General features: G+C 46.9%; 1 protein-coding gene across 3 annotated transcripts; it reads left to right on the top strand.

Moving 5' to 3' along the window:
• LOC106606111 (sugar transporter SWEET1) lies at positions 1 to 8671 on the top strand. Of its 3 annotated transcripts, XM_045718914.1 has the most exons (6): positions 10 to 336; positions 738 to 815; positions 927 to 1050; positions 4346 to 4507; positions 5819 to 5938; positions 7834 to 8671. In XM_045718914.1, exons 1-6 carry the CDS (start codon positions 269 to 271, stop codon positions 7939 to 7941), a joined length of 660 nt encoding a protein of 219 aa, XP_045574870.1. In that variant the 5' UTR covers positions 10 to 268; the 3' UTR covers positions 7942 to 8671. The 3 variants fall into 3 exon arrangements, with proteins under 3 accessions (XP_014057707.1, XP_045574871.1, XP_045574870.1); XM_014202232.2 differs by lacking the exon at positions 4346 to 4507 and having other exon boundaries at positions 1 to 336; XM_045718915.1 differs by lacking the exon at positions 5819 to 5938 and having other exon boundaries at positions 3 to 336.
• Positions 8672 to 14124: the final 5453 nt, after the last annotated feature.

The raw sequence follows: 14124 nt of genomic DNA, 5'->3' as shown, positions 1-14124 counted from the left end.
ATTGGACACATGATGTTAGGTCTCTCCCCGTTTCGTTATGTTTGTTTCCGTATAAGAAATGTTTTGCAACAGAATTGGCGTAATGAATACGCCCCTGACTACAAACACGGAAATACAGTGCAGTTAGAACGACGTCAACGTTGAGTCGCTGATGCAGATGTCAACAATTTGCACGATAGCTGATTTGATATTCATAGCGAAATTACTCATAATTTAGATACATACCTAGCTATCTAGGTAGTGCACCACATATTCCGTTTTCCGATCTATGGAGTTTTTGCAGTTTCTATCATGGGCGTGCATCGTATTTACAGTCGGGATGTTCTCGACTGGACTGTAAGTTTGACAGCTTTCTGCTTTTCAGAGAAACTGACTAAGTAGCTAACGTTAGCTAGATACCTGTTATTTATTGCCAACATCGCAAACTTGAGCAGAGACCAAATTCAGTTCTAATTTGCTTGCTTGTATTGCATTAAACATTGCTAGCTAACTAGGTGTTGGTTAGCTAGCTAGCTGGTCTACCCTTATCTCACAGATATGAGTTAATCAAATATTTGCTTAGTTATTCGTTCAATGCCCGAGGCTTGTGTAAATAGAATACTCAGGACAGGGGATACTAAAATAATGTTTTACTTAAGTTGCATCATTTTTCTTATGCTAGATTTGCAAGCAGGTCTTATAAAAGTGTGTGTGTGTGTGTGTGTGTGTGTGTGTGTGTGTGTGTGATCCTCTGTCAGGACGGACCTGAAGAAGATGAGAGCTTCCAAAAGTGCAGATAACGTCCAGTTCCTCCCCTTCCTCACCACATGCCTCAAGTAAGCTGTGTGTGTGGTGCCTAGGCAACATGCCAGGGACCACTGATCAAACCTGGGTCATCTGGGTCATACTGTGTTAGCCCACTGAGCTAAAGTCTTGTCTGTCTCTAGTAACCTGGGCTGGCTGTATTATGGGATACTGAAGACGGATGGTACTCTGGTCCTGGTTAACACCATAGGAGCCTGTCTACAGTCCCTCTACATCCTCTCCTACTGCCACTACACCAATGACAAGGTGAGTTGACCACAGTGTTTTATAGTCTCCTACTGCCACTACACCATGACAAGGTGAGCTGACCACAGTGTTTTATAGTCTCTCCTACTGCCACTACACCAATGACAAGGTGAGCTGACCACAGTGTTTTATAGTCTCCTACTGCCACTACACCAGTGACAAGGTGAGCTGACCACAGTGTTTTATAGTCTCCTACTGCCACTACACCATGACAAGGTGAGCTGACCACAGTGTTTTATAGTCTCTCCTACTGCCACTACACCATGACAAGGTGAGCTGACCACAGTGTTTTATAGTCTCCTACTGCCACTACACCATGACAAGGTGAGCTGACCACAGTGTTTTATAGTCTCCTACTGCCACTACACCATGACAAGGTGAGCTGACCACAGTGTTTTATAGTCTCCTACTGCCACTACACCAAGACAAGGTGAGCTGACCACAGTGTTTTATAGTCTCTCCTATTGCAACTACACCATGACAAGGTGAGCTGACCACAGTGTTTTATAGTCTCCTACTGCCACTACACCATGACAAGGGGAGTTGACCACAGTGTTTTAGAATGTCTCCTACTGCCACTACACCATGACAAGGTTAGCTGACCACAGTGTTTTATAGTCTCCTACTGCCACTACTCCATGACAAGGTGAGCTGACCACAGTGTTTTATAGTGTCTCCTACTGCCACTTGTGGCAAACCTCTTCAAAGTTAGGAGCGTTTGTCACAAATTAAGTGGGGAAACTGTCACCAAAGTCAGCCCAGAATTAAAGTTCTTTCGAACATGACAGTACCTGTGTGTTTGTTTCGCTGTCCTGGTCCACCCAGGCCGCAGGTAAGGTCAAGGATAGCAGGGGTCGGTACACAAATCTGGTTCTCGGTAGGTCCAGGTCTAAACGCCAACAGGTAAGTCCAAAACAGTCCTGCTCGTACACGGTAAATCCAGCCAATGTAGATTGTCTCTTTCTCTATGGTTCATAGATCCTTCCCGCCCTCTCTCTCCCTTCCTGGTTTTTCTTGACCTTTTATCTGTGGGTCGGCTCCACCTTCTGAGGGTTCCCCTTGCTTCTGGGAATTGTAGTTTTGGCAGTCAGCCATTTTGTGATCTGTAGTTCTGATCGGGGTGGCCATTTTAGTGATCGGGCAGAGCCCGTTTATTAGTTCTGCCCTCACATATCTGCCATTTATCACTCGACCCCCTTCTTTGCCACACACTACACCATGACAAGGTTAGCTGACCACAGTGTTTTATAGTCTCCTACTGCCACTACACCATGACAAGGTGATATGAGCACAGTGTTTTATAGTCTCTCCTTCTGCCACTACACCATGACAAGGTGAGCTGACCACTGTGTTTTATAGTCTCCTACTGTCACTACACCATGAAATGGTGAGGTGACCACAGTGTTTTATAGTCTCCTACTGTCACTACACCATGACAAGGTGAGCTGACCACAGTGTTTTATAGTCTCCTACTGTCACTACACCATGACAAGGTGAGTTGACCACAGTGTTTTATAGTCTCTCCTACTGTCACTACACCATGACAAGTTGAGCTGACCACAGTGTTTTATAGTCTCCTACTGCCACTACACCATGACAAGGTGAGTTGACCACAGTGTTTTATAGTCTCTCCTACTGCCACTACACCATGACAAGTTGAGCTGACCACAGTGTTTTATAGTCTCCTACTGCCACTACACCATGACAAGTTGAGCTGACCACAGTGTTTTATAGTCTCCTACTGCCACTACACCATGACAAGGTGAGTTGACCACAGTGTTTTATAGTCTCTCCTACGGCCACTACACCATGACAAGGTGAGCTGACCACAGTGTTTTATAGTCTCTCCTACTGTCACTACACCATGACAAGGTGAGCTGACCACAGTGTTTTATAGTCTCCTACTGCCACTACACCATGACAAGGTGAGCTGACCACAGTGTTTTATAGTCTCTCCTACTGCCACTACACCATGACAAGGTGAGCTGACCACAGTGTTTTATAGTGTCTCCTACTGCCACTACACCATGACAAGGTGAGCTGACCACAGTGTTTTATAGTCTCTCCTACTGCCACTACACCATGACGAGGTGAGCTGACCACAGTGTTTTATAGTCTCTCCTACTGTCACTACACTATGACAAGGTGAGCTGACCACAGTGTTTTATAGTCTCCTACTGTCACTACACCATGACAAGGTGAGCTGACCACAGTGTTTTATAGTCTCCTACTGCCACTACACCATGACAAGTTGAGCTGACCACAGTGTTTTATAGTGTCTCCTACTGCCACTGCACCATGACAAGGTGAGTTGACCACAGTGTTTTATAGTCTCTCCTACTGCCACTACACCATGACAAGGTGAGCTGACCACAGTGTTTTATAGTCTCCTACTGCCACTACACCATGACAAGGTGAGCTGACCACAGTGTTTTATATTCTCTCCTACTGCCACTACACCATGACAAGGTTAGCTGACCACAGTGTTTTATAGTCTCCTACTGCCACTACACCATGACAAGGTGATATGAGCACAGTGTTTTATAGTCTCTCCTTCTGCCACTACACCATGACAAGGTGAGCTGACCACTGTGTTTTATAGTCTCCTACTGTCACTACACCATGACAAGGTGAGGTGACCACAGTGTTTTATAGTCTCCTACTGTCACTACACCATGACAAGGTGAGCTGACCACAGTGTTTTATAGTCTCCTACTGTCACTACACCATGACAAGGTGAGTTGACCACAGTGTTTTATAGTCTCTCCTACTGCCACTACACCATGACATGGTGAGCTGACCACAGTGTTTTATAGTCTCTCCTACTGCCACTACACCAATGACAAGGTGAGCTGACCACAGTGTTTTATAGTCTCTCCTACTGCCACTACACCATGACAAGGTTAGCTGACCACAGTGTTTTATAGTCTCCTACTGCCACTACACCATGACAAGGTTCGTTGACCACAGTGTTTTATAGTCTCCTACTGCCACTACACCATGACAAGGTTCGTTGACCACAGTGTTTTATAGTTACTTATCACATAGATACGGCCGGACCTGAATCCCCCAGGAGTGCATTCATTTGTCTTAGAGATGGTCTGGTGTTCATTTCTGTAGATATTCAAGGTTTGTTTGCTTTAGTTCATTGTCTGTATTTTTCCGTTCGGGTTTGAAGTAGACTTTTAGTATATCTGCCCACTGGTTCCCTGCTTGAAGCCCAGTTTCAGGGTGTGTGCCAAAATGGTTCAAATTATTATGGGGTCAGTAAACTTTGTGTGTGTGTTCGTTCCAGAGGCGAGTGACCTCTCAGACGTTACTAGCAGGAGGAGTGGTCTGTGGAGGCTGGCTGTACTTCAGTGTTCTCCTGCCTCAGGGAGAGTCTCAGCTGGCCCAGCTAGGTCTCACCTGTAGCCTGTTCACTATCAGCATGTACCTGAGTCCACTCGCTGACCTGGTAAATATGCAAACCCTTTCTTACACAGTCTTTATACAATATGCACCCTATGTCCACTCATTGGACACATTATTCCACGCACTGGTGAAGAAACTTTTATACAACTTTAATACAATGTTCAGATAACATACACTCACTAGCCTGGCAAACAGAGCTATTTTTACAATGTTCTGATACCTACCATCCTGATAGCCACTGTACTCAGATTCCTCACATACTCTCATAAATATGGAAGGTAGACCAACAACAGGCCAATAAGATTCCATCTTCAGAACATGACCACCTCTCTCCCCTTGCCCTTTGCCTCCTCTCTCATCACTCTCTCTCCCCTTGCCCTTTGCCTCCTCTCTCATCACTGTCTCTCCCCTTGCCCTTTGCCTCCTCTCTCATCACTGTCTCTCCCCTTGCCCTTTGCCTCCTCTCTCATCACTCTCTCTCCCCTTGCCCTTTGCCTCCTCTCTCATCACTCTCTCTCCCCTTGCCCTTTGCCTCCTCTCTCATCACTCTCTCTCCCCTTGCCCTTTGCCTCCTCTCTCATCACTCTCTCTCCCCTTGCCCTTTGCCTCCTCTCTCATCACTCTCGCTCCCCTTGCCCTTTGCCTCCTCTCTTTCCCTCTGTTGCCTCTGTGTTCCTGTTTATTCCTCTGCCCGGGCTGCATGATATGGGCAAAAAGTCAAATTGTGATTCTTTTTTTTGGGGTGCAAATATTGCGATATATACTGAACAAAAATCTAAACTCAACATGCAACAACTGAGTTACAGTTCATATAAGGAAATCAGCCAATTGAAATACATTCATTAGGCCCTAATCTATGGATTTCACATGACTGGGCAGGGGCTCAGCCTGGGGTGGACCTCGGAGGGAATAGGAAGTGTGCTGCTTGAGTGACAGGGGGCGGGGCTTGGTGTGTGGGAAGCAGCTGCAAGAAGAGAGCGGAAGAGAAACAAACTGAGTAAACTATAAAAACGGATGTTACACGTGGCATTTCAAAGTATTGCATGCAATATGGATCTCTTCCTGTATGGATATTGCACATGTTAATATTGCGATTTTGATGTGAATTCGATTAATTGTGCAGCCCTACCCTCCACCTTCCTGTTTGTCTCATTCTCCCTCTGTCTGTCTCCTCATATGATCCTGTGTCTATTTCCTGCCTTTCTTTCTCTCATCTGTGTCTTCCTGTTGTTCTGGGTTTGTGTCTTATCCCTTCTGCTGTCTTTTTGGATACATTGGAATTGTGTCAATTCATCTCTCTCTCTCTCTCTCTCTCACCCCCTCTCTCTCTCACCCCCTCTCTTCTTTCTGTCAGATGGAGATAGTGCGTACTGGTAGTGTGGAGCGTTTGTCCTTCTCTTTGACTGTAGCTACCTTCCTCACCTCAACATCCTGGACGCTCTATGGACTACAGCTGCAAGACTACTATATCATGGTGTGTGTGTATACAGTGCATTCGGAAAGTATTCAGACCCCTTGACTTTTTCCACGTTACAGGCTTATTTTGAAATGTATTCAATAATTTTTTTTACCCTCATCAATCTACATACAATACCTCTTAATGACAAAGCAAAAACAAGTTTTAGACATTTTGCAACTGTATTAATTTATTACAAATATACAACTAAAATAGCACATTTACATAAGTATTCAGACCCTTTACTCTGTACTTTGGCAGCGATTACAGCCTCGGGTCTTCTTGGGTATGACGCTACAAGCTTGGCACATCTGTATTTGAGGAGTTTCTCTCATTCTTCTCTGCAGATCCTCTCAAGCTCTGTCAGGTTTGTTGGGGATTGTCGCTGCACAGCTATTTTCAGGTCTCTCCAGAGATGTTTGATCAGGTTCAAGTCTGGGCTCAGGCTGGGTCACTCAAGGATGTTTAGTGACTTGTCCCGAAGCCACTTCTGCGTTGTCTTGGCAGGGTTGTTGTCCTGTTGCAAGGCGAACCTTCGCCTCAGTCAGAGGGCCTGAGGGCTCTGGAGCAGGTTTTCATCAAGGATCTCTCTGTATTTTGCTCCGTTCATCTTTCCCTCGATTCTCACTAGTCTCCCAGTCCCTGCCGCTGAAAACCATCACCACAGCATGATGCTGCCACCACCATGCTTCACTGTAGGGATGGTGCCAGGTTTCCTCCAGACGTGACGCTTGGCATTCAGGCCAAATAGTTCAATCTAGTTTTCATCTGAGTAGAGAATCTTGTTCCTCATGGTCTGAGTCTTTAGGTGCATTTTGGTCAACTCCAAGTGGGCTGTCATGTGCCTTTTACTGAGGAGTGGCTTCCATCTGGCCACGATACCATAAAATCCTGATTTGGTGGAGTGCTACAGAGATGGTTATCCTTCTGGAAGATTCTCCCATCTCCACAGAGGAACTCTGGAGCTCTGTCAGAGTGTTCTTGGTCACCTCCCTGACCAAGGCCCTTCTCCCCCGATTGCTCATTTTGCCCGGGTGGCCAACTCTAGGAAGAGTCTTGGTGGTTCCAAAATTCTTCCATTTAAGAATGATGGAGGTCACTGTGTTCTAGGGGACCTTCAATGCTGCATAAATGTTTTGGTACCCTTCCCCAGATCTGTGCCTTGACACAGTCCTGTCTCGGAGCTCTATGGACAATTCCTTCGACCTCGTGGCTTGGTTTTTGCACTGACATGCACTGTCAACTGTGGGACCTTATATAGACAGGTGTGTGCCTTTCCAAATCATGTCCAATCAATTGAATTTACCACACGTGGACTCCAATCAAGTTGTAGAAACATCTCAAGGATGATCAATGGAAACAGGATGCACCTGAGCTCAATTTCTTTCTGTCTCATAGCAAAGGGTCTGAATACTTATGTAAATAAGGTATTTTTTAAAAACAAATTGTATCTAGTTCTTGCTTTGTCATTATGGGTTATTGTGTGTAGATTGAAGACAAAAAAATGTATTTAATCAATTTTAGAATGAGGCTGTAAAGTAACAAAATGTGGAAAAAGTCAAGGGGTCTGAATAGACAGTATGTGAGACATGGTAGGGGCTAGATGGATGGGGACTGTTAAATTATTGTAAATTACCTTTAGGGAAAGGGGATACCTAGTCAGTTGTACAACTGAAATGTGTCTTCCGCATTTAAGCCAACTCCTCTGAATCTGAGAGGTGTGGAGGGCTGCCTTAATTGACATCCAGGTCTTCGGCGACCGGGGAACAGTGGGTTAACTGCCTTGCTTAGGGGCAGAACGACAGATTTTTACCTTGTCAGCTCGGGCATTCGATCCAGCAACCTTTTGGTTACTGGCCCAACGCTCCTAACCGCCAGGCTTTAACCTCTGTGTGTTTGTTTGTGTGTTCCAGGTTCCAAACACGCCAGGCATTGTGACCAGTCTCATCCGGTTCTTCCTGTTCTGGAGATTTGCATATGTCAATCAAGGCGTGCCATCCTATAAGCTCATCGAAATCTAATTGGCTGGAGACTCGCACACCAATGGTTGCAAGGGAGAGAGAGGGTCAAGAAGCCTGTTATATCATGGTCAGGCTGTCAATCACTGATATTGTTACTCATATTGTAAATGATTCATGATCACTCCTACCTACCAAGGGCTGAAGGAGACTTTCTCCTCTCAAGGCAGAAGCTGTCCCTAATCACAGATCTAGGATCAGAGTACCCTAGCAATGGGGATGAACAATTCTGAATAAATATCTGACCCTGTATCAGTGGTTAGGGGCATCTTCCTCATCTTTCTCCCTCCACCACTTCCTTTTAGTGCCTTCTGTCCTAGTCTGGGACATCATTACTGCCACCTGAGAACTCAACCATGGGCGGGACAGTCCTGCCCTGTCAATCACAGTAGTCTCTGTTACCCAGTGGGAGCTTTTTTGCTCAGCATCAATGAGCTGCTATTGGTTGAATCGCTCTAACTATAACAGGGCAGGATGATCCCGCCTCTAGTGGGGTTTGAGACTCCCTCACCTTTATAGTTGACTTGTCCTCATCACTATGGTACCCTGTAAACAACTCTGTTCCTGGTAGCCACAGTATCTGCTGGGTTGTTATCCTTCTCATTTAACTAGACTGATGTACAGTACATTTGGAAAGTTTTCAGACCCCTTGAGTTTTTCCACATTTTGTTACGTTACAGCCTTATTCTAAAATGTATTAAATTGTTTCTTTTCCTCATCAATCTACACACAATACCCCATAATGACAAAGCAAAGAGAGGTTTCATTTTTTTTATTTTGTACGTTTATAAAATAAATAAAAAATGGAAATATCACATTTACAGAAGTATTCAGACCCTTTACTCAGTATTTTGTTGAAGCACCTTTTTTGGTAGCGATTACAGCCTCGAGTCTTCTTGGGTATGACGCTACGAGCTTGGCACATCTGTATTTGGGGAGTTTCTCCCATTCTTCTCTGCAGATCTTCAGGTTGGGTGGGAACGTTGCTACACAGCTATTTTCAGGTCCCTCCAGAGATGTTAGATCGGGTTCAAGTGCAGAGACTTCTCCCAAAGCCACTCCTGCATTGTCTTGGCTGTGTGCTTAGGGTCATTATCCTGTTGGAAGGCGAACCTTTGCCTCAGACTGAGGTCCTGAGCGCTCTGGAGCAGGTTTTCATCAAGGATCTCTCTGTACTTGCTCCATTCATCTTTTCCTCAATCCTGACTAGTGTCCCAGTCCCTGCCGCTGAAAAACATCCCCACAGCCTGATGCTGCCACCACCATGCTTCATCGTAGGGATGGTGCCAGGTTTCCTCCAGACGTGACGCTTGGCATTCAGGCCAAAGAGTTCAATCTTGGTTTCATCAGACCAGACAATCTTGTTTCTCATGGTCTGAGAGTCATTTAGGTGCCTTTTGGCAAACTCCAAGCAGGCTGTCATGAGCCTTATACTGACAGGTGTGTGCCTTTCCAAATCATGTCCAATCAATTGAATTTACTGCAGATGGACTCCAGTCAAGTTGTAGAAACATCTCAAGGATGATCAATGGAAACAGGATGCACCTGAGCTCAATTTCAAGTCTCATCGCAAAGGGTCTGAATACTTATGTAAATAAGGTATTTCTGTTTTTTATTGATTTGCAAAAATGTATATAAACCTGTTTTCACTCTGTCATCATGGGATATTGTGTAAGCTTGATTAGGATTATTATTTAATTTTTTTAATCCATTTTAGAATAAAGCTGAATAGTACTTTCTGAAAGCACTGTATACCTGGATAACCAGACGTCTAAGGTCTGGACTCGCTAGTCAATCAGTTATATGAGTGGATCAATTCAGTACCACAGTGAGATGAAAACCAGCAGGACTGTGTGGTTCTAGTAGTACTAGTTGTAGCTGGGGCGTAGAGCCCTCAGTTGTGCATCCCTACTAGGGTTGCAAAACTCCAAGACCTTTTCAATAAATTCCCTGTTTTTCCAGACATCCCGGTTGGTGGATTCATAGAATCTGAAGGGAAAAGGAAGGAAATCTGGAGCCCTCCAACCAGGATTTCTGGAAAACCAGGGAATTTATTGAAAGTTCCTGGAATTTTGCAACCCTTACCCTACTCTAAGCAGACATGTCATGTACTCTACATAATCAGTACTTGGTCTCTAAATCCATGAACTGAGGGAAGTCTAAGAATTCCATTCTTATTGTGTTTCATACACAATGTTTTTATTTGTTGTATTTGGGTCGTATGTCTTCGTGTGCATGTGAACAATGGTCTTTTTTGTTTTTATTGGTTTATGTTTGTCCAAACTAAATATACTGTAAGTATATTGTCTGTGCTCTTTTTTGGTTGTTGTTGACGCATTGTATTGTGTATAGGGTATTCTACATATGCTATTTTAATGGGATATTATCACTATGGAAATAAGGGAGTTGGGGCTTTGCTGGTTCTTCAGACTGATTGAATAAATGTTTTATACTGTTGTCTAACATCCAGTCTTTTTCCTTGTGTGGAAAAAGACTATCCACATAGCAGTAGGCCTAACATGAATAGGTACAATTTGATTGGCTGAATATGCAGACATATTGAACGAGGTGAGAGCACTGCACTTGACCATGTGGAACACCAGTGGTGTATTCATTAGTCAGTTGCAAAACGTTTACTCTAAAAGTAAGTTTCTATTGGACAAATTCAGGTAGGTCTCTCCCCATTTGGTTCTGTTTGCTTCCTAGAGTAAACAGTAAACAATCCGACTAATGAATACACCCCTGCTCTTATGTGGGGTTTGTTTGTGTTTTAGGGTTAATGAGGTTACTCTTAGGTTTGTTTGTTTGTTTTAGGGTTAATGAGGTTACTCTTAGGTTTGTTTGTGTTTTAGGGTTAATGAGGTTACTCTTTAGGTTTGTTTGTATGGAAAGCAGTGTGTGAGAACTTGCGTGATTGGGCAATACTGGGAATGAGTTTGTGTGAGTGAGACAAGGCAGTGTGATTGTTCTGCAATGAGAATGTGTTGATGTGTGTGCGCATGAGTAAGTGTGTTTTCCTAGCCAACACTGCCTGATTGGCCAGCTGTGGGAACGGCTGTGTTTCGGGTTTCTCAGCGTGTGTGTGTGTGTGTGTGTGTGTGCCAGCTTCTCTTCCTGTACTCAAAAGATCCAGCCTCCCTACTGAGAACACAGACACAACACCAAGAGAGTGGGGAAAAAGAGGGGGAGGAGATTGAGGAGGGAGAGGGGACATGGAAAAGGAGGAGATGGTGATTGGGAAATGTGAGGAAAGAGAGGGAGGAATAGGTTCAAGGGAACAGCAGAGATTGACAGAGTGTGACGGGAAGGACCAAGGAAAAGGATAGAGGGACCTAGCTATGCCACAGGGAGAGAGACCTAGCTATGCCACAGGGAGAGAGACCTAGCTATGCCACAGGGAGAGAGACCTAGCTATGCCACAGGGAGAGAGACCTAGCTATGCCACAGGGAGAGAGAGATAGCTATGCCACAGGGAGAGAGACCTAGCTATGCCACAGAGAGAGAGAGATAGCTATGCCACAGGGAGAGAGAGAGAGAGAGAGAGCTATGCCACAGGGGGAGAGACCTAGCTATGCTACAGGGGGAGAGACCTAGCTATGCTACAGGGAGAGAGAGCGAGCTATGCCACAGGGGGAGAGACCTAGCTATGCCACAGGGAGAGAGATAGCTATGCCACAGGGAGAGAGAGAGAGCTATGCCACAGGGAGAGAGAGATAGCTATGCCACAGGGAGAGACCTAGCTATGCCACAGAGAGAGACCTAGCTATGCCACAGGGAGAGAGACCTAGCTATGCCAGAGAGAGAGAGAGACCTAGCTATGCCACAGAGAGAGAGAGACCTAGCTATGCCACAGAGAGAGAGAGACCTAGCTATGCCACAGGGGGAGAGACCTAGCTATGCCACAGGGAGAGAGAGAGAGCTATGCCACAGAGAGAGACCTAGCTATGCCACAGGGGGAGAGACCTTGCTATGCCACAGGGAGAGAGACCTTGCTATGCCACAGAGAGAGACACAGACCTAGCTATGCCACAGGGAGAGAGAGAGAGCTATGCCAAAGGGGGAGAGACCTAGCTATGCCACAGAGAGAGACCTAGCTATGCCACAGGGGGAGAGACCTTGCTATGCCACAGGGAGAGAGACCTTGCTATGCCACAGGGGGAGAGATAGAGCTATGCCACAGAGAGAGACCTAGCTATGCCACAGGGGGAGAGACCTTGCTATGCCACAGGGGGAGAGACCTTGCTATGCCACAGGGGGAGAGACCTTGCTATGCCACAGGGAGAGAGACCTTGCTATGCCACAGGGAGAGAGACCTTGCTATGCCACAGGGAGAGAGAGAGAGAGCTATGCCACAGGGAGAGAGACCTAGCTATGCCACAGAGAGAGAGAGGGAGAGAGCTATGCCACAGGGGGAGAGACCTAGCTATGCCACAGGGGGAGAGACCTAGCTATGCCACATGGAGAGAGACCTAGCTATGCCACAGGGGGAGAGACCTAGCTATGCCACAGGGGGAGAGACCTAGCTATGCCACAGGGAGAGAGATGGCTATGCCACCGGGAGAGAGAGAGAGAGAGAGCTATGCCACAGGGAGAGCGAGAGCTATGCCACAGGGAGAGAGATAGCTATGCCACAGGGAGAGAGAGAGAGAGAGCTATGCCACAGGGAGAGAGACCTAGCTATGCCACAGGGGGAGAGACCTAGCTATGCCACAGGGAGAGAGAGACCTAGCTATGCCACAGGGAGAGAGAGACCTAGCTATGCCACAGGGAGAGAGAGACCTAGCTATGCCACAGGGGGAGAGACCTAGCTATGCCACAGGGGGAGAGACCTAGCTATGCCACAGGGGGAGAGACCTAGCTATGCCACAGGGGGAGAGACCTAGCTATGCCACAGGGGAGAGACCTAGCTATGCCACAGGGGGAGAGACCTAGCTATGCCACAGGGGGAGAGACCTAGCTATGCCACAGGGAGAGAGATGGCTATGCCACAGGGAGAGAGAGAGAGAGCTATGCCACAGGGAGAGAGATAGCTATGCCACAGGGAGAGAGAGATAGCTATGCCACAGGGAGAGAGAGAGAGCTATGCCACAGGGAGAGAGAGATAGCTATGCCAGGGAGAGAGAGATAGCTATGCCACAGGGAGAGACCTAGCTATGCCACAGAGAGAGACCTAGCTATGCCACAGGGAGAGAGACCTAGCTATGCCACAGGGAGAGAGACCTAGCTATGCCACAGGGAGAGAGACCTAGCTATGCCACAGGGAGAGAGACCTAGCTATGCCACAGGGAGAGAGACCTAGCTATGCCACAGGGAGAGAGACCTAGCTATGCCACAGGGGGAGAGACCAGCTATGCCACAGGGAGAGAGACCAGCTATGCCACAGGGAGAGAGAGCGAGCTATGCCACAGGGAGAGAGAGAGAGCTATGCCACAGGGAGAGAGAGAGAGCTATGCCACAGGGAGAGAGACCTAGCTATGCCACAGGGGGAGAGACCAGTTATGCCACAGGGAGAGAGACCTAGCTATGCCACAGGGAGAGAGAGAGAGCTATGCCACAGGGAGAGAGACCTAGCTATGCCACAGGGTTCAACTGGAAATAGAAGAGGATACCTCAGTATGAACACTAGGGCTCTACTTTGGGAGGGAGGGAGGAAGAGAGGAGGGCTCTACTCTAGGAGGGAGGGAGGAAGAGAGCAGGGCTCTACTCTAGGAGGGAGGGAGGAAGAGATGAGGGCTCTACTCTAGGAGGGAGGGAGGAAGAGAGGAGGGCTCTACTCTAGGAGGGAGGGAGGAAGAGATGAGGGATCTACTCTAGGAGGGAGGGAGGAAGAGATGAGGGATCTACTCTAGGAGGGAGGGAGGAAGAGAGGAGGGCTCTACTCTAGGAGGGAGGGAGGAAGAGATGAGGGATCTACTCTAGGAGGGAGGGAGGAAGAGATGAGGGATCTACTCTAGGAGGGAGGGAGGAAGAGAGGAGGGCTCTACTCTAGGAGGGAGGGAGGGAGGGAGGAAGAGATGAGGGATCTACTCTAGGAGGGAGGAAAAGAGGAGGGCTCTACTCTAGGAGGGAGGGAGGAAGAGATGAGGGCTCTACTCTAGGAGGGAGGGAGGAAGAGAGCAGGGCTCTAGGAGGGAGGGAGGAAGAGATGAGGGATCTACTCTAGGAGGGAGGGAGGAAGAGAGGAGG

Source organism: Salmo salar, chromosome ssa05, assembly GCF_905237065.1.
Source record: "Salmo salar chromosome ssa05, Ssal_v3.1, whole genome shotgun sequence".
NCBI lineage: Eukaryota > Metazoa > Chordata > Actinopteri > Salmoniformes > Salmonidae > Salmo > Salmo salar.
This window is presented reverse-complemented; position numbering and strand designations above follow the sequence as displayed.

What these genes read in the sequence shown, in the direction of transcription:
- LOC106606111 (XM_045718914.1), top strand. Translation starts at nt 269, where the DNA reads ATGGAGTTTTTGCAGTTTCTATCATGGGCGTGCATCGTATTTACAGTC. An exon ending in GCCACTACACCAATGACAAG is followed by an intron (nt 1,051 to 4,345) that starts GTGAGTTGACCA and finishes TGTTCGTTCCAG; the next exon opens with AGGCGAGTGACCTCTCAGAC. An exon ending in TGAGTCCACTCGCTGACCTG is followed by an intron (nt 4,508 to 5,818) that starts GTAAATATGCAA and finishes TCTTTCTGTCAG; the next exon opens with ATGGAGATAGTGCGTACTGG.